The following is a 20,350-nucleotide window of genomic DNA, read 5'->3' as shown; positions in this document are numbered from 1 at the left end:
TGGTGATTCTGACTCCAGAGTGTTTATTTTCTCAAAAGTTGGTGTTTGTTTTCAGGATAATGGGTGAGCTTTGGCTGTAGTACTAACCAGCCATACATCAAGTTAACACTGACAGAACAATCCACATGAGCAGAGGGGTACTGCACAAAACCAAGATAAGGGATTGAGCCAGGATTTTCCAGATAACCTGGATGAACCTATCCTTGACCATGCTGCACAAAGACTGGATCAAATAATCCCAGTCTAGTTGCCATTGAGATTTATTGTGTCTTTCCTGCGTTGTTCTCCGATTCTGTTCTTCTCTGTCCTGGCTTCGGATTTCTGACTCGTCTTGAGACCTCTGACTCCAAACACTTTTAGCACTGTATTCTCTGTACAATACCAAACGTATTAGTTGTTTGTGGCTTGTGGCTGCCTAAAGAGAGAACCAGGAGGCAGCACATGGAACTCTGAGTGGAGTGGATTGGAGCTGTCAGACAGGATTACTGTACTTTGTTTAGCAGCTGCTTCCAATAGAGGTCAGATGGCTGGAGTTCCAATGATTTTATTCAATTCAATTCAATTCAGTTTTATTTGTATAGCGCAAAATCACAACAGAAGTAATCGTAAGGCACTTTACAGTGTTTAAGGTGCAAGACCTTACAAAATATAATCCAATACAGAATTATATTTTAAAAAAAAACAAACAATAACCCCACTTGATTAAGCACAACGCGACAGACTTTCCTCCTGCTTGAGAGAGCATTAGAGCCATGTAGCATTACTCTGCAGCTAATGTGGCTACATTCAACAAGCCAACTCAGTAAACAGACAAGACAAAATGAGACAAAACACTTTGTGTTTGTAACACACCTTCACACTTGAAACCCAGGTTTATGTCACAGACAGTCAGAGCTTCAGCCTTGACTTCATTTACCTGTTGGAACGTCTGAAAACAAAATGCACATTTTCTTCAGATACTAAGATGATGGGAGGAAGAAGAGAGACCTCACTGTCCATGCTTTTCTCTCTGATGATACCTATTTGCTGTTTTAAGAGTGAGTCTGCTGTAGTGAGACAAGAACATTGGCGGGCTGGGAGTTTTTGCTCAGGCTGTTTAAGGAGGGACTATGTCCCTGATACTCAAAGGACATCATTTTGGCCTTTAACCATAAAAAATACCTAACCCAAACCCTCGCATTATATTACACAGTTCCAACATAACACAAAATCACTCACAATTTCTCTTCTGTGATTAATAACCCCATCCACAAAATGCCTGTTCTTTATGTCCAAAACACTCAATTTTATAAACAAAATTATATTAACACAAATCGTCGCAGGCCTGATTTCATGCTTGGGGACGTTTAGACCAAAATCGTCTGTTTCAGTCCCACAGGTGCAGCAAAGAAAAAAAACAGAATGGTATCTCAATTCACGTCTAGAGTGTTAATCCAACAAATCCTGCTAGTCCCTTGGTCTCCGTCCATGAGCAGGGTGACAGTTGCTGAGCCGAACCAAAGTTGTCTCTGGTCTCCAAATCAGCAGCAGCCCAAAAGAAGCTTGTTGAACCTCTTATTAAATTGTGTTACAATCACCTCCGACAGTTACAGTATATGCTAAAGTGACAGCACCTGTCACTCACTCAGTCTGACACCAGCCAAAAACACAAGTCTCACACATGACTCCTCTAAAATGCCTTGAAGTAATAGTTTGACAGGTAACCGCTGCAAAGTCTGTCATGTGTGCTATGCTGCATGTAAGGGGAATCCATTTGTCAAGATGTACTGCCAGTGGCATTTTGTTGCTGAAGGAGAGTTCTTCTGGTCTGAAGAGTTGGAACAAAACAAAACAAAAAAAACCTGTTTGAGTTCGAGTGAGATCGATTTTGTTTCTATACATAAAATGTGTGGCTTTAGCCACAGTAAGGTCAATCTGCTAATAACGGGTGGTGTCATCATACGATGTTATATCCAGGTCGAAATAGTCCTCCAGCTTCAACTGCAGGTTCTGAAACGTGGGCCGCTCTTGTTCGTTCTCCTTCCAGCATTCCAACATGATGTCATACATAACTTTGGGGCAGCTGGCAGGACACGACATCCTGTAGCCCATGGGAACCTTATTGACCACCTGGTAGTTAGTCATGCCTGGAAAAATCACAGATCACATAATTTCAGATCTAACAGGGGAGATCTCTGTCATCACATGTATTGATGGCTATATAAATTAAACATTTTGAAAGATTTGATAAAAAGTGGTACCTGGGTAAGGCACCTGACCGTAAGTCGTGATCTCATACAGCAAGATTCCAAAGGACCACACGTCAGATTTGATGGTAAATTTATTGTAACGGATAGTCTCTGGAGCGGTCCACTTCAATGGAAATTTGGTGCCTTCTTTAGCATTATACACATTCTCATTCTCTTTCTGGTGAACACAAAACACACAAAAATATTTACTTTTAGTCATCAATCAAATTTTGCCACGTCAGGAACATCAAATACAGATGCCAATGGGTACCTTTAAAGTCAACGTAAGACAAAGTACCATTATTTTATGCCCTGGGAATGACAATCAGTTGCTGTATTTTTGGGATTAAATGTCAACCCACCATAAACATTCTGGCAAGGCCAAAGTCAGCCACCTTGCATATGTTGTTCTCCCCAACCAGGACGTTCCTGGCTGCCAGGTCTCTGTGGATGTAGTTTTTTGACTCTAGGAACGCCATGCCTGATGCCACCTGTGCAGCCATAATAATATGATCATGGAACCGCAGTGTGGAACCTTTGTCTTCTGTAAGCAAGGTAGAGAGACAAATGATGTGTCACAGTATTGCCATAATTCACATATACTATTTAGGCAGATGTCAGAAGTAAGCAAACTTAGGAACTGAAGTACTGTCCATAAAACCAAACCAAAAGGTGAACAATGTCCATGCTTTGTAATCTGCTTTCACTGTTTTGCTGTTTTCAGAGGGAATCTGCTGCAGCCAGGAACAACAATGTCAGACTGCCAGTATTCGTAGTCTAGGCCATCATGGACCGGGTGTTTGGACCGAGCCTGGGCAGGGACTGGGTCCCTAAGACTCAACAATACGTCATTTCAAGCGAGAACTTTGGAGCAGATAGGGACTGGTTTCTACAAAACCAGAAAATAGAAAGCCGTGCACCTATAACACACTTGGTGTGTGTTAGTGAATGATTTCATAAGTGACCATCAAATAGACTTATTTTGTCTTAGCAGCAGGATGAATATGTCTCTCTGAATGAGTCAACCCCCTTCAAGTCATGTTAATTATCATGTTTCTAGAAGCACAGGTCGGGGTGGAGGAGTAGCAGCAATATTCCACTCAAGTTTGTTAATCCACCCCAGACTTAAACATAGTTTGAATTCATTTAAGAGCCTCACTCTTAGCCTCTCTGATCCTAACTGGAAAAATCAAAAACCAGTCCTGTTTGTTATTGTGTACTGTCCTCCTGTCCATTACTCTGAGTTTTTAACTGAATTCTCTCTTTCTATCTGATTTAGTTGTTAGTGCAGATAAAGTCATTATAGTGGGTGACTTTAATATCCATGTAGATGTTGATGATAACTGCCTCAACACTGCATTTAATTCACTATTAGACTCCATTGGTTTTACCCAAAATGTAAATAAACCCACTCACAGTTTTAATCACACCCTTGATCTTATTCTGACATATGATGTTGAAATTGATCAGTTAATAGTTTTCCCCAAAACCCTCTTTTATTTGACCAATTTTTATTAACATTTGAATTTATAGTACTAAACTACCTAATACTTCACCTTCACCTAGATGTTTATCTAAAAATGCTGTTGAAAAATTTAAAGAACTGATTCCATCTTTTATTTCAGAGCCATGTACCAACACAGAGGAGGGCAGTCATCCTAACTTTACTCTAGTACAAGTCGACTATCTTGTTGATAATACTGCTGCCTCACTCCGAACAATACTCGATACTGTTGCTCCTCTGAAAAAGAAACTAGTGAGTCAGAGGAAGTTAGTTCCATGGTACAATTCACAAATCTGCAGCTTAAAGCAGAAATCATGTAACCTGGGAAGGAGGTGGCGTTCCACTAATTTGGATGAATATTGCCTAGCCTGGAAAGATAGTTTAATAATATATAAAAAAAAGCTCTTTGTAAGCTAGAACCACATATTATTCCTAATTATTAGAGTCAAATAAGAACAACCCCAGGTTTCTTTTCAGCACTGTAGCCAGGCTGACAAAGAGTCATAGCTGTGCCTAGCCTGGTATCCCCTTAACTCTCAGCAGCAATGATTTCCTAAATTTCTATACAAATAAAATCATAACGATAAAAAAATGCTTTGACTAGATCCGCCCTGCAAATTTACATAGATCCATGGATTTACTCGTATGTACAACAGCTCTAGATTCATCTGTCCGACCTCACTCATACTTAGACAGCTTCTTGCTCGTAGATAATTCTGAATTAATTTCAGTAATTAATCTAAACCATCAACATGTCTCTTAGACATGCTATATTTATCTATGAAACCAGAAGAAACTAATCAATTAATCAAACTTCAAGCATGCTTAAAAGACATAAAGGCCTGGATGTCCTTTAGTTTCCTTTTCTTAAATTCAGACAAGACAGAGGTTATTTTGTTTGGTCCTAAAAATCTCAGAGACACTATGTCTAATCACATTCTTACCCTAGATAACTTAGTATTGGCCTCAAGTAATACTGTAAGAAATCTCAGAGTTATCTTTGACCAGGATATGTCCTTAGTTCATACATTCAATTTAAACTCAATTCAATTAAATTTTAATTGTATAGCACCAAATAACAACAGAAGTCATCTCAAGGCACTTTACAGTGTGAGGTTTAAGACCTTAGAAAGTATAATTGTAGAGAACAATACATAGAAAACCCAACAATTCCATTTGAGCAAACTTTAGGCAACACTGGAGAGGAAAAACTCCCTTTAGAGGAAGAAACCTCCAGCAGAACCAGGCTCAGGGTGGGTGGCCATCTGCCTCGACCAGTTGGGGTGGAAGGAGGAGAGAGAAAAGGACAGCAGGCAACAAAAAACAACAAGCAGCAAAAACATTGGGCAGGTCAACTGGATTCTGGAGATATACCTGCAGAAAAGTACAGAGAGGAGGAAACACAACTAAAAGAGAGAGAAGACACAAAGTTATTGACATGGAATGGTGGCATTTGAATGGATAGAGGAGAAAGGAGAGAGGAGAGGAGCTCAGTGTATCAGTAGAGGTCCCCCAGCAGACAAAAAGTTTAAAGTTTGATTAATTGATTAGTTTGTTCTGGTTTTCTTAAAAAAAATTTCCAGTTGTCTGTAGATTCCGCGTTGTTTGCGGGACACCACTTTGACAGCCAATGGTTAAATGACAACATGCAGCTAAACATGTTGTCACTGGTCAGATTGGGAAGGGGTCCAAAGAAAGCTACGGAGCCCAACATCGGTTAGGAAACTTGCACATGGATTCCACATTAATTTTATTGACTTCCGATTGGCGTAATCAGGCGTCATTAACTCATCTTTGTCTCATGGAAATTCTGTGGTAACAGCAGAAACAACTGATCTGCTCAGTGTTATAAATATGTGACATAAATGTGATACTTTAACACTGTCCAACTCCAACACTAAAACACTACTAATCCCATAAATGTAGCTTTACATGTTTCACACCACTTCTCTATGACATGCTAACTAAAATATTTCTCCTATTTCAGTGTCAGAATAAGTCCATCTATGAGTTTCAGTCTTGAAATGAATCCAGCCGCTACGGCTGGAACAGCACCACCTACCATGTTCTTGTTGCAGAGTGAGTCAAACTAGGACTGTAAGTTTTCATGGGTGGTGTTTGGATCAAGCCTGAGGTGGGAGTGTGTGAGCTCAGACACTAGCCTACATAGACTCGGGGCAGGATTCAGACTAAACAGGAAAATTTGAAAAAAGGAGGAAGTACGACTGTTTAAGTCTTGCTCCTTCAGATACAATTCATTCACCCATTAATTTTCAAATCCAGACAATTACCAATTTGCCTCTGTCTGCTTTACAGTCACAACAACAACCAACTCTGTCATTACACCCTCACAATTAAACAATCAAGTATCATTAATAATGAGAACTAATAAAGGTGGCCATTCTTTAAGATGAAACAGTGTCTCTGCTGTTGCAGCTCATTCCAATAGTATGGCACATCTTACCAGAAACTAGCTTTTCCCAGCTCTGAGTTGGTATGAGGAACTTTTAAAGCAGATCTCTCCTGTGAGCTGTCGTCTGAAGCCAAATATCAAATAACTTGACAGTTTCAATAGTAAAACCTTACAGATTAAGACACAGTTGCTTTTATACTGGTTCATATCATTTCAGTGCGTCAGTCTAGAAGATGAATGAAGGTAGACACCTTCTCACTTTTTAAGAACAGGCTTTAAACTTTCCTTTTTAATAAAGTTTATAGTTAGAGCTGGATCAGGTACCTGAACCATCTCTTAGATATGCTGGGGGACGTCGCTTACCACACTGAGCTTACCCACTGAGTTTTACTCCATTAAAGGAAGTTCTTCCTCTCCATTGTCACCTGATGCAAAAATGCCGTTAGATGTTGTATTTTAACAATCTAAAAAGAAACTGAATTCAATTGAATGGAACGCACCTCACTGTATGTTAGGGCCATAAAGCCTAATCTAAGCTGCAGAGTTGGGTGCTTAATTCCTGACAACAGACATGCTGACTTTAAAAGTTCCTCATTCCAAAACTGAAGTGGAAAGAAGTGGCTTCCAGTAATGCGTACCTTATTACCGGAGTCAGACACTGCTTGAAGTCAGACACTCATTCCAACAGATTTTTTAGAACTTGATTATGCCATGTTACCAGTAATACTTCAAATTGTTTCAGTTTGTGTTGCAGTGTACATACACTATGTGTATTGTATGTGACAGTTTGTGAATGGCTTGTATTGCAACGGTCTTACTTATATACTGTATGTTAGGTGTGTAATGGTTCTGAGATGGAGACCAAAACCCTAACACATACTGTACACAGTCTTGTGTCACAGTTCTGTGTCCTAGGATTGGTTCAGTTCAATTATGTCCATGAAGGAATTCAATCATTACACCATTACTTGTATACAGTACATGTTATGTGTAAATTATTTCTTCTCAGGTGCTTCTTGCAAATCAGATGAGATTTCATCATTAAAACAAAACTAAACTAACTTTTTACTACCATTTAAAATATAATAAATCACAATTAGCAGTCATTGTTTGCAGTAAAGCCAGTGATGTACAGTCTGAATTACCTGATAGTGAAAACAACTTCATATTATTATTTTAAATCATTATTTATCATTTCTATGTTATATAAATTATTATTATCCAGCAGGTTCTGGATTTCTTGGGACAGTCCAGATGATTCCTGATGTAGAATAGAGATATATCCGACAGTGTACACATGTATAGTATGATGTATAGTATATTGTGATTTGGGTGCAGGAATTGGGCAGTAAGAGTTAAAATACCTGAATTCTCAGTGAACAACAATAACTAACTTCCTCTTGTTTGTAGAACACCAAAATGCAACTGTCCATTTCACCTCATATCTGAACCTATGTGGCTCTCCCTACAACTCTCCCATGTCTCCTTAAAGGTTTGAAGACAGTTGGTGTATATAGTCCAAAGTGTCCAATTAAGTAAGTCTCGAAGAAGCCTACAATTATAGCACTAATTGCTTGTGTGAATTAAAATGCACTGAATGCTTGTTTTTACACTGGATCCTGATCCCTGGGATTGTGATTGTGACAACACACACATAAGGCTGAGATGACTCATAGTCAGCAGCTGTAAATCAAATGAAAACATTTGCTCCTTTGACATGATGTCAAACTGGTTTCTCATGCTGGTCCGTTGCACACAATTCAAACTAGATTATTGTTTTGTCTTTCTCTTAAAAGGCCAGACTGCTTGGTTATGCCCTGAGTTTGATTTACAGTACTCACTTTAAAATTGAAACACAATTCAGAAGTCTGAAAAACAAGACTGACTGAAAACCTCACCTTTCGAATCTATTGCCTAATCTTGGCTCAACTATTAACACTGTAACTCAACTTTCTATAGGCAGCTGAATGAGATTCCGTAAAAAAAGGTTTTGATGTCAAATATACATGGAGACAAACATCTTACTTTGGAGGTACTCCAGCAGGCTGCCATTCTTCATCAGCTCTGTGATGATGTAGATGGGCTCCTCCATGGTGCAGACAGCATACAGCTGGATCAGCTTTGGGTGCCGCAGCCTCTTCATGATTTGAGCCTCTCTCAAGAAGTCCTTACGATCCATGGAACCTGGCAGAGGTGTTCAGTGATATTGAGAACTAATTTATCTTTGGTGCCTTATTTCCAAACAAGGATCACTTCCTGAACAATTAGCCAATATGAGTACTGCTCACCACGACACTGAGTGTCTTGTGCCATGTCTTTATTTTAGGAAAGAGTACAGTACTGTGCCACCATTAGATTTGTTGTCTTGGTCATGCTATCAAGACCATATACTTATTAATTTATTTATTAGTCTATTTATTAGAACAAAAACTATGAATTATGAAAATATGTATACAGTATAAAAAAACAAATACTGAAAAAAGAGCATGTGTGGGCTTCAAGAAACTTAAAAAAGTGTCTTTTGATTTGCTTGGCTAAAATTCCACTTATGTGAAAACAAAACAAAAAAGAAAGAAAAGAAAAACTGATGTGTAATATGATGCTGTTAAAATTTTAACCAAATCCAAAAAATGTACACAGTTTAATACACCAGTCTTAGCTACCCCTCATTAACGACTTAATAAAGTTAGAACAGATAGTAAAGTGCTTCTGAGGACATATTAAATCTTAAAAGGAAGTGCCCCTTCATAGCTGTCTGATCACTTTATACCTTCTACTCCGCCTCATGCCCTCCGCTCTCTGGTTGCAGGGCTCTTGTCTGTCCTCAGAGTTAAAAAGGAAGTCAGCAGGCTGCAGATCCACCCCTCCAATGGCATAACCTCTCAGCTCACATTAGACAGTCTCCCTCTATAGGGCTCTTTAAATCTAAACTTCAAACTTATTTAAATGCCCTAACGTTCAGTTAGTAGCACGGTTGTTATTAATTCCTGGTTGGTGGGTCAGTTTCAGTCTCAGATGATGAGTCTCTCAGATTTATAAACCTAGTATTTTAGTGTTGCTCAGTAGTACTTCCAACAAGATTATGGCATTTCCTTTGCAGATCAGTGCATTCATCTAACTCTAACACTTCTCTGCCAAGCAGCCTGCACGCCTCTCCCTCTCTTTATCTCTCTTTTGTGCTTTTTATCCTTCTTCCAGTTCCCCTGCTCATGGATTAGGGCTATACAAATGCCAGCAGGGATTGTTTTGTTTACCAGGTTTGAAGGTCTTCACTGCAACGGCTATGGTGTCGTTCCATATGCCCTCAAAGACTTCACCAAACTGACCAGCGCCCAGCTGTTTCAGCAGCCTGATGGATTTGCGGTCAATCTCCCAGTGGTCCACTGTGTTGTAGGATAGACCGTAAGTCTGTGGGGCCTCCATCTACAAGAACAGGAAGCATCGATATTCTGTACTTAATACTAATACATGAGTGAACTTATAATAATGGAACTAATAATGGAATTTACAATAAACCATTCAGGTTCAACTGGTGTGTTTACCTTTTTACATGGTTTACCCAGACAAACACAGAGGCCATCAGCCTGCCTGGTGTAATGTTCCACTAACTCCTTCAGCGTTTCAAAAGTCTTGGTCCTCAACAAGTAGTAATGACCACTGTCTATTTTTTTCAGCTTGTAATGCCTCACACTCCCTCTGTCCAGCACTAAAAGAAAAGACAAATCCCATAATATGGAATTAGAAACTGTCCAAAAAAAATTGTAAGAGATTCTAAAAACATGTAAGAACTTTCTCAAAGTGCTGCCTGTAGGTCAAAGAGTTCCAGCAGTAGACTTGTGCTTGTTAGTTAATTAGCTGTGTAATCAAGGTGGTTAGACGGCTTTGGAGAGACTAATAGCAGTAGTTGGACCACTTTTAGTGCACGGCATGCTTATGTTTTTATTTAAATACCTTTATTGTTTATTTGTTTTAGCTACTGTCAACATAAACACAGTACAGTACATTATTTACTGTAAATATGGAGCATTGTTTTCTAACTTGTAACCTGAAGCGTGGGTTGTAGAAGTAATGCGTCCAAACACTCAGTGTTTGCTGCAACATTAAATGAGAGTGTGTTTTTATTTCTTGTGAATTCTAGTTTTTTGGAAGACATAATTTCATCTTTTGGAAGCTTTGATGTTAAACATGCACTGTTCTTTTTAAATAAACTAATGAAGATGTTCCAGATTTTTGAGGTTTCATTTTATTTTTATTCATTCGTTGCGTTTTTAAATCTAGGTAGAACCTTTTTTGGAGACAGACTACACAGCAGCACTGTTTGGTTGTGGCTCACCTGAGAGGGACAGCTCCCCTTTCTGACTTTCACAGTTTCTGATGAGGAAGGCACCCTGCTGGTTCCCTCCAGACAGCAGCATCTTCTCTGCATCCAGTCTCTTTGTATCAGGAAAATACCATCTGCAAATCCGAATTTAAATAAAGAAACAAAGCTCGTCAAGCACACGGATAGACTGGACTAACAACATATGTCAACACCTCTGATACGTGGCTAGACGGAAGCCTCTCCTCAGTTTAAAGTAGATTTTTTTTTTTTAAAAAAGCACCTGTGGCACTCTCAGATTGTGAGGAACAAGATTCTTTAGTCGATGTACAGTGATGGTTTCAGTGCACCAGTTTCAGTGTCAGAGGTTCAGGGCATCAGTTACAGCAAAAAGTGTCCAAAAGCCTTTTTAATGTCAGGCTCGATTCCCCAGAAGATAGAGGCTCATTAGGGGACTAGAAGCTATTTCTCCTTGGGAACAATGTTGGGATTTGGCACCATACAAGTTAATTTAATTGAAATTGAATTGAGAAAAAAACAGAGGGGAGAGCAATTGAAATAACTCGAATCCTAAAGAAGATGCAAATAGCCTGGAGGCTTCCTTGTTTGGTGCATGTTTCTCACTGAGGTGCGTGTTGCAACATGAAGAGTGACAACAGCTGCCACTCCAGGGAGCACAAAGTCAGACTTTCTCAAATGTGGTTGACATCAGTGTTTCAGTTACAGCAGGTATATTATCATCAATCACATATTGGCTTTGTAAGATGTGACATTATAGGAGATCCTACAGGGTCGAATACCCCAGGAGTTACCTGCAAACTTCCTGTTCACATCATATGATCAGGTTAAATGGCTATAAATAGTATAAAATATAGTGGCAGATAGCAGGCAAGGAGCAATAAAAAATCAAGACACATTTTATTAGCTGCCACAAGTTTTCTAATAACTGTGTGACAGGAACCGGGAGTTTGGGTACAAGTTTCCACAAACAGCTGGAGCTGAGCGCCTGTGGGGATCTGAATGAATGGTTTGTGTCTTATTTAGAAGAAGGATGATGAGCAGCGACAGCACTCACGGTTCTGCGTCAATACTCTCCACAGGAGCCACATAGTTGGCTGGGATGTATCCCCGTTTGGAGGCTGAGATCCCGGTCAGGGCTCTGGCGTACCACCAGTCCCCAGCGCTCTTGTCCAGCGCCTCCAAAGTGTCCCCGGCGTTGAAGCTCAGGTCCTCCCCGGTGCGAGCGGAGTAATCGTACAAGGCCACGTAGTAGTCCACCTGTTTGTCCACCTGTTTGTCCACCTGTTTGTCCACCGGCAGCGGCGGCAAAGGTCGAGGGTCGCTCGGCTCTGCGCTTTTGACCGCGGCGGGCGCATCGCGCTTTCCCCCCGGCCTGGTCTCTGTCTCTGTAGTGTTGCCCGCTGTTTTATGACTCACTTTAAAAGTGTGCCCACACATATTACACCTCACTTGAATCTCTGAAAGCTCCATCGTCGTTAATCACAGCAGATCTCTCAGCACAGGAGCGGAAGATGGAGCCAAGTTGATGGGATCCGTTCTACTCGATCATGGCGCATGTTCCATAAGATACACAGTGATTTGAATAGTGCCAGGAGGTGACAACACACACACACACACACACAGTGAGTGTTACTGTAATGACAACTTTCCTGGTCGGAGAGTCGAGTTGAGAGTTCAGGTGTGCTCCACTCAGCTGCACCTGCTCAGGTAAGAGGAGGAGCTCACGACGTGCACTGTGGCAACGTCATGTGCCCCCTGGTGGTCAAAATGGAGAACAACACAAACCAGCAGTGTGGTTGGGTTAAGATGAAATCATCACATTCTACTCTGCCCGTCCAGAAAAAGAAGTCACCCTCTGAATTTAAGTAAGCAAATAGATAAGCGCCTATTACTGGATCATTAGTGCATGGATGGAAAGATGTTAATCTGTTTTAGAAGGGTCAAATTATTGCCATGTCTCAAGCAAAGAAAACGTCTACGGAGATTGATGAAACTACTAAAACTGGGTTAAGAACTGTCCAGTGGAAGAAGGTCATGTGGTCTGATGAGTCCAGATTTACCCTGTTCCAGAGTGATGGGAGCATCAGGGTAAGAAGAAAGGCAGGTAAAGTGATGCATCCATCATCCCTAACACCTACCTTACAAGCCTGTGGGGGCAGTGCTATGATCTGGGGTTGCTGCAGCTGGTCAGGTCTAGGTTCAACAATGGTATGTGTCCAAAGAATGAGGTCAGCTGACTACCTAAATATACTGAATAACCAGGTTATTCCTTTTTTGATTTTTTCTTAATCAGGCTCAAATTGTAAAAGAGTGGTTCAGGAAGCACAACACATCATTTTCCAGACCAGAGTCCAGACCTTAACCCCATAGAGAATCTTTGGGATGTACTGGAGAGACTTTGCGTAGCGGTCCAACTCTCCCATCAGCAATACAAGCATTTGGCGAAACATTAATGCAACTCTGGACGGGAATAAATGTGACATTGCAGAAGCTTATCAAAAGGATCCCACAGTGAATCGGTGCCATAATCAAAGCTAAAAACAGCCTAACGAAATATTAGAGTGTGTGACTTATAGATAGCAGGAACAAGTAATTAAAATAATACTGGTGATTAGAATACTGGTAATTATGTGATACTTAGTCAAAGGGAAAGGATAATAAGTCAGAATAAGTAGTGCATAGGGTAAAACATTTTTACACAGAGTCACACTGACATATGGGAATAATAATGATCTATCATGTCATAGCCAGATGAATTAGCAAGGTCACATATGAGCCACAAATGTGGACATTGGTGGATGTTATACTCTCTATACTTCAATTATTCGAATGACCAACAACTAAAAGAAATTTAGAGGAGTGTGTTTTTTTAGGGTATCCGATTGGTAAACCAGCTAGATTAATTAAATGAAAAGAGTCTGAAAAGACTTGTTATACATTTTAGTTTTTTGTTTTTTTTACAATATCTTACAAAAAAAAATTTTTCATTATTGTGAAAATAGATCTCTAAAAGATGTTATAAATTAATTAAAAGCTAAAACAGAAAATAAGGAAGTCGTCCTTAAACTAAGTAGTGAGGGAGGACACCAAGACATTTAGTATATTTGTTTTATATTTTAAAATAATGTATAATAATAAAACATATTTTTAAGAGATCTGATGGTGTGTGTATGGATCTCCAAAATGTTACGTACTGATGTTAAATTTTGCAAAAGTAAAGTTTGGCTTTGTCTTATTAGCCTTTGTAACCAGCAGACCTCATGTCTCAAGTGCATCTGGAGTGAGTCGTGCCATGTCCCAGTGTCCTTAATGGCTACAGACCAGTGGTTCTGACATCAGATATTATGAAGGCTTTTGAGAGTCCCTCTAATATCTTGACAAACCCTGACTTGACTCCAGTTTGCCTATCAACCCCATCTTGGAGTAAATGATGCCATGATACATCTACTCCAACCTGGACTGGACAAGGAACTCATCAGCTCTGTTGTACTTTCTGAGAAGAGTCAGGTTCTTCAACAAAAGAACTCCTACAGCTGGAGTTTTATTTTATGTGTGTAGGTAGTTACACACTAGATGGTTGTGTGTAAAGTAACAACAGACAGAATATGTGCTTTTCTTTCAAAACTTGTAACGGTCTTATGACTGATTTATTTGTTGTCTGTATGTGGTGAGTTACACAAACACAGTGGTTGTGTCTCTTACAAACATCAGGTCTGTTGTTTGCATTTACCAGCTGAATAAGCTTGTAGATTTGGGTAATGGCGAGAGAAATTCTAACATCTACGCTAACTGTGCTCTATGTGTTACTAGGTTATTCAATGCTAAGTTGTTACTTTTTCTAACACTGCTATTACTATAACATTATTATAACAATATCATAATGAATTTGTATCTTATTGAAATGTTACTTATCAATTGTTAGCTACCTATAGCTTGTGTAACATAACTGATATATGTGTAGGAGAAATACAATCTAACTGTAAAAGTGTATTTCTATACACGGGGGCACATCCCAGTTACCCAAATACAAGGAGGTTTCCTGTCAAACAGAGACATCACTGCAGACTGTGGGTCACAGCTGTCTCTGAGGAGTCTTCAGCCTCACATGAGTGCAGGTCTGTAGCCTAATATTTTGCAGCTGCTTCAGATAAAGTTGACAAAAATCAGTTGTTACAGCTTGGACTAGTTAGTTAAAGTGTTGCTGTGAATTCTTCTGATGTAATATTTCATAAAAAATGAATTTCTGCTACAACTCACAGGACAACTGTGTTCAACAACCATAAAGAAACAATCAAAGATGTCACCTGGACGTTGAGGAGGGAGTTATAGACTACACCTTTTTGCCTGGTGGAGTTTATATAGTGTTTATATGACAATTACATCTATTCATTTAACGAATGGTGTTTTACAGAGTTAACACAAGCACTGTCAATACTAAAACGCACTTTTTTCATTTTTTAGTTTGTCATCTTGGACAAGATGCTGACAAAAGGATCCTGAAGGATGTTGAGTCTCCACCAACATTTTGCTCACAACAAATGTGCAGGTACTTCAAGTGTTATTACTTTTATCTTGAGAAAATTGTCTTTGGTCTGCTGTTTTGAATTGTTTTATCTTTACTGTACTTGAAGATTCCATGGTCCACCTTGTATTACAAAGATAATGTTACCATAGGCAAAACTATCAGCTGGAGACCCTCTCTTCAAAGACCAAAGGAAGAATGCTGAGTCAAACCAATGAGGACTGAGCTGTCATTCTCTAAATTTTATATTGCTTTTTTTTTATCAACAACACCACCTTTGTAATTAACATGTGGTGTTTACTGTAGTTCTTGTGCTTTATGACACATACAAAACAATTTAAATAAAGGCACTTTACAGTGTAATGTATAAGACCTATAGTATAATAGGTATAGGTTAGTAGGTATAACTAAGTATAATTATATAAAAAAATGACATAGAAAACCCAACAATCTCATTTGAGCAAGCTTTAGGCAACAGTGGAGAGGAAAAACTCCCTTTAGAGGAAGAAACCTCCAGCAGAACCAGGCTCATGGTGGGCGGCCATCTACCTCGACCGGTTGGGGTGAGTGGAAAGAGGAGAGAAAAGAACAGCAGCCGATAAGACAACAACAAGCATCAAGAACATTGGGCAGGTCAACTTGATTCTGGAGATGTACAGCTCCAGGCTGAGGAAACCTGCAGAAAAATACAGAGAGAGGGAGACAGAGAGGAGGAAACACAACTACAGGAGAGAGAAGACACAAAGTTAATGGTGGTATTTGAATTGTTAGAGGACAAAGTTAGGTTTCTCTGCTTGGACAAATTCACTTTATATATATCCCCCTTAGGCAATATTATTAGAAAACGTAATGTATTTCCTAATAATATTCAATTTTAATTGCTATGCGGATAATACCCAGCTATATTTATCTATGAAACCAATAGAAACAGCATGGTATGGTATGCTTATAGTTAGAGATGGATCAGGTGACTCTGAACCATCTCTTAGTTCTGCTGCTAAGAGATGGTTCAGATGGTTAGTCTGCTGGGGGACCTCCACTGATAAACTGAGCTCCTATCCTTTCTCCTCTTACCTTTCAAATACTACTATTGCATGTCATTAACCGTGTCTCCTCTTTCTCATAGTTGTGCTTCCTCCTCTCTGCCCCCCTCTCTCTGTACTCCTCTGCAGGTATCCTCAACCACAGAGCTGTGTATCTCCAGAGTGCAGTTACTGACCCCACCAAAGCATGTGTGATGCACAGATTAAAGTTCAAGTAAGTACATTTCTACTTAAGTATAGTAGTGGTCTAAAGACAGGCTTACCTAATAACATTTTAACAGCTATTGAGTGGCCTACTACTACTTTAAAGCTACTACAATCGTAATTTTTATTTAACAATGAAAAAGTTCAACTTTATTAAGTTATTACAAATCACTCCTCTTGTGTTGATTTGTATCATTTAGGTGGCCAGGGAGCAGATGCTGTCTCTATGTGGTTTTCAAGCGGTAACAGCTGTAAGGAAAGACTGGGTCCTGGCTTGACTCTGGAGTGTCATGGTTTTAATTTGTCTAATGAACAACCATATTTCTACATAAGAGAGCTGTCCCATCTAAAGTGGGATGCATATGACTAATCATTCCAGGTTTTACTCAAAATGTTTTCACATTGTCTGTGTAGCCCACATTTGATAGACAACACCAATAATTAGATTCCAACTTGGTGTGACTTGATTCCCACTAGGAACCCTTGTTACATGTACCCTGTTCGTTTTATGTGTGCTAACATGTGGCTTTAGTGGGTCAGCAAGTCCTGTGGACTTGTTTTCTTTCAGTTTTAGAATTGTTTGAATTATAGGGAATAGTAGTTACATTTGTCTCAGTGCCCTTTGACTGTTTTATCCAACCCTTCATAATCGAGCGCACTTTCCAAATTCATCCTGCGCACGTACGCTGTTCGTTACGGTTTCGTTTACACCCGGAAGCAGCGCACGCTCCCGCACTCGCCTCTCTGCCGCCTTCTTCTGGTGCACAGGCGGTGTAACTTCTGCCTGCATATGGACAACTTATTGCAGGTCAACCGTTCACTGAGAACCGGTTTGGGCTTTTAGGAAGACGTCGACAGAGACTCCCTTTAGCGGCGCTACAGGCGAAGACGGAGCAGGGCGTGTGCAGAGCGCAGTCCCATCCCCGCCGTCAGCCGGTGACATTGACACATCGGGAGCGGTGTTGTGGAGCTGCCGCTGCCGCTGCCGCGCACAAGTTCATGTGTTCACAGTAACGTCGGGCTCCTGAGCGCGTTCCCCCCGCAGCCCAGCTACAATGAGCGAATACTTCAGCCTGTCCGACTGTGATGTTATCGGCTTCGACCTGGACCACACGCTGTGCCGCTACCATCTGAAGGAGACCTCCAGGGTGAGAGAGAGAGAGAGTGTGTGTGTGTGGGCAGCTAGCTCCGCTACATAATCATACGGTGGCCGTGACGCTTCGATCCGCAACACATCTGGATTAAAAATAGCTCGCTGCTGTCAATATGCTCCGCGCCCTCTTGTCGAGGCTGCAGCACCCGTGTGAATCACAGCACCCAGCGGGGAAACGCGTGTTAGTTGGTTGAATGGAGAGTGATGCGTGGTTTTGGTGCTGCAGTCACGCAGAGTGACCCCCCCCCCTCCTCCTCCATCCATCATACATTTACATACACAGTCTCTGTTTTCACCGCACATTGAATGAAATGCTAAAGATTTGCCTTATAATTCATATCATTTATTTTGCATAATGATTGGCATTATGACTTTCACTATTTGGGCCATACACAGACTAAAATAACTCGAGAAAATGTAAAGCTGCTTAAATCAATATGTTTCAAATGAGCAATGGAAACATGATGTGTATGTACAGTGTGTGTGTGATATGATGTCTGATATGTCACTTACACCGAGAAACAGGAAATTCATTCCCAACTCTGCTCTTCAGCCTCTTCTAGCTCCTTGTTTTGATCTTCCTTGCAACAAACAGAAGACACAACGCTTGTCTCATTTCTTTTTCATGCAGCTCATCTACGAGAGCTTTGCCAGGTATCTAGTGGAGCAAAAAGGCTATGAGAAGGACCTGCTGAACCTAACTCCTGCTACCTGGGATTTCTGGTGAGTCAGCAGCAGCTCTTTTTCTAGCCTAGACAGGAATCTGTAATAAACAGCTACTATGAATATCTGTTTATATCACCATGAGTTCATCTAATGACACTATCTGGAATCTTACACATTAGAGAGAGATGTATGGGTAATTTTTAAAACCATGAACACTTAATCTGTTACATTTATTTTATTTTATCATAACCATGATACTTAGTGGGACATGGTATACTTCTACAGTATGTCATTGAGGAACTTCTAAATAATCCTAAACCTGCTTTGGCATTTGTGTACTGTTAATTTCCTATTACGTACACACCAGCAGAAAGATACACAGATCTGTGAAATCCTACCAATTTCCCCCTGCAACATAGTATATAAATAAAATAGTAAAATATCTAAATTAATCAGGTTAGATTGATCTCCCGGTTAGTTTGCAGCTTCCGCATGTTGCAGGTTTGTGCTAAGCTATCCTGCACACATGTTTAATACTTACATGCACTTACAGTGCATTTCAGTTTTTTTGGCATGTGGTCTTTTAACGTTCAACTAAAGATGGAGTTTTGAAGAGAAGATACAAAGTTACCTTTGTAACCTGCACTCTGAGAGTAAATTCTATTCTTTAAAGTGCCTTGAGATAACTTCTGTTGTAAATTGGCGCAATACAAATAAAATTGAATTGAATTGAATTGAATTTTACAGGTAGCCAATGGAGAGAAGCTAATGTAGGAGGAATATTATCTCTCTTACTAATTCCAGTCAGAACTCTGGCTGCAGCATTTTGGATTAACTGGAGGCTTTTTAATGAGTTATTGGGACAAACTATTAATAGTGAATTACAATAGTCCAGTCTACAAGTAACAAATGCATGGACTAGTTGCCCCCCCCCCCCCCCCCCCCCACCCCCCCACCCCCACCTGTATTCCACCTCTCTCCCACCTGTCTCCCATTTGTGTCTACCTCTCTTATCTTCATTTGTTTTCATTGGTTAGATTTGGAGAAAAATATTAACATTTTTGGTTGAGCATCCCCTGGTTTCTTCTACTAAGGTGGTGCCGTGCTCACGTTAACACAATAGTAGCCAAATAACTAATGTTTTACTAACAGTAGTTGTACTATGGGAAATCTTCTCATGTTTACTCAGACTTGTACAAGGAGTGTCATGGTTTTAATTTGTCTAATGAACAACCATATTTCTAGATAAGGGAGCTGTGCCATCTAAAGTGGAATGCATATGACTGATCATCCCAGGTTTTTCTCAAAATGTTTTCAAATTGTCTATGTAGCCCACATTTGATAGACAACACCTAGAAGGCAATAATTAGATTCTAACTTGGTGTGACTTGATTCCCACTAGGAACCCTTGTTACATGTACCCTGTTCGTTTTATGTGTGCTAACATGTGGCTTTAGTGGGTCAGCAAACACATTTTTGTCCCGTGGATTTGTTGGTTCTTAGTTGTTTAGTGTTTTTCAGTTTTAAAGGACTAGTGGTGGATCTGGAGGATGGAAATCTCGTTAAGCTGGCTGAAGATGGGACAGTCTTGCGGTAATATATGTGCCTCCCAAAACATCTTTTTAGTATTTTTGTCAAGTTTCCATTGTTTCTCAGACCTTTAAAGAGAGCTAATAGAAGAATTTTATTTTTTACTTGATTAGTGCAACACATGGAACCATTGACCTCAGCACAGAAGAAATTCTCAAACATTATGGTCCTAAAAGGGAGTGGAAGCACTTCAACAGCCTGAATACCTCCTTCACAAGATCTGGTATGTTATTCATGTCCTGCTACTATGTATACAGGCTATGTGTGTTATCTACATTTTTTCTGATTTTCCTTGTCACTAGATTTTGTTAATTAAATGATCTTTTATTTTGGTCTGTGCAGCAAAATACTATTTTTATGACAACTACTTTGATCTACCTGGTGCTCTTCTCTGTGGAAGAGTTGTGGACATGATGCATAAGGTAATATTTCATGAAAAATAGTTTGAAAAATAAAATGGTTTACACTTTATTCTGGAAAAACATTGAAATCTTACTTTATGTTTTGGGAACAGCGAGGAAATGAGGTGAATTCTGACTTTTGGAAAGATATGCTTGCTGCTATCGACCACAATTACAACACATCTGCATTCAAAGGTAAGCCTTTCATTCCAAAGCTGCACAAATTTTAGCTCAGGTTTAATTAAAGCTGGCTTTTGTCAAGAGCCCACACAAAAAAGAACGACACT

General features: G+C 39.9%; 3 protein-coding genes across 3 annotated transcripts in view; 1 reads left to right on the top strand and 2 right to left on the bottom strand.

The window, feature by feature from the left end:
* The window catches only part of LOC113148923 (tyrosine-protein kinase SRK2-like), a 28,390-nt gene extending 16,376 nt beyond the window's left edge, over positions 1-12,014 (bottom strand). Inside the window, exon 1 of the mRNA XM_026340676.1 lies at positions 11,929-12,014. Within this exon, the coding sequence (XP_026196461.1) occupies positions 11,929-11,954 (26 nt within the window). The 5' untranslated portion in view covers positions 11,955-12,014. The remainder of the gene's footprint in view (positions 1-11,928) is intronic.
* Positions 1,605-11,963, bottom strand: LOC113148924 (tyrosine-protein kinase SRK2-like). Its single transcript, XM_026340677.1, has 8 exons — positions 11,539-11,963; positions 10,479-10,600; positions 9,688-9,851; positions 9,400-9,568; positions 8,171-8,329; positions 2,591-2,772; positions 2,241-2,406; positions 1,605-2,126 (listed from the first exon to the last, which is right to left on the bottom strand). Exons 1-8 carry the CDS (start codon positions 11,952-11,954, stop codon positions 1,918-1,920), a joined length of 1,587 nt encoding a protein of 528 aa, XP_026196462.1. The 5' UTR covers positions 11,955-11,963; the 3' UTR covers positions 1,605-1,917.
* Positions 12,015-16,988: 4,974 nt separating the features above from the next.
* nt5dc1 (5'-nucleotidase domain containing 1) overlaps positions 16,989-20,350 on the top strand; it is a 48,318-nt gene continuing 44,956 nt past the window's right edge. The window contains exons 1-6 of the mRNA XM_026341417.1: positions 16,989-17,401; positions 18,038-18,129; positions 19,594-19,665; positions 19,776-19,885; positions 20,005-20,084; positions 20,177-20,258. Of these exons, the coding sequence (XP_026197202.1) occupies positions 17,309-17,401; positions 18,038-18,129; positions 19,594-19,665; positions 19,776-19,885; positions 20,005-20,084; positions 20,177-20,258 (529 nt within the window). The 5' untranslated portion in view covers positions 16,989-17,308. The remainder of the gene's footprint in view (positions 17,402-18,037; positions 18,130-19,593; positions 19,666-19,775; positions 19,886-20,004; positions 20,085-20,176; positions 20,259-20,350) is intronic.

Source organism: Anabas testudineus, chromosome 24 (assembly GCF_900324465.2).
Source record: "Anabas testudineus chromosome 24, fAnaTes1.2, whole genome shotgun sequence".
Lineage (NCBI taxonomy): Eukaryota > Metazoa > Chordata > Actinopteri > Anabantiformes > Anabantidae > Anabas > Anabas testudineus.
Note: the sequence above shows the minus strand (reverse complement) of the source record. Positions and strands in the feature narration are given on the sequence as shown.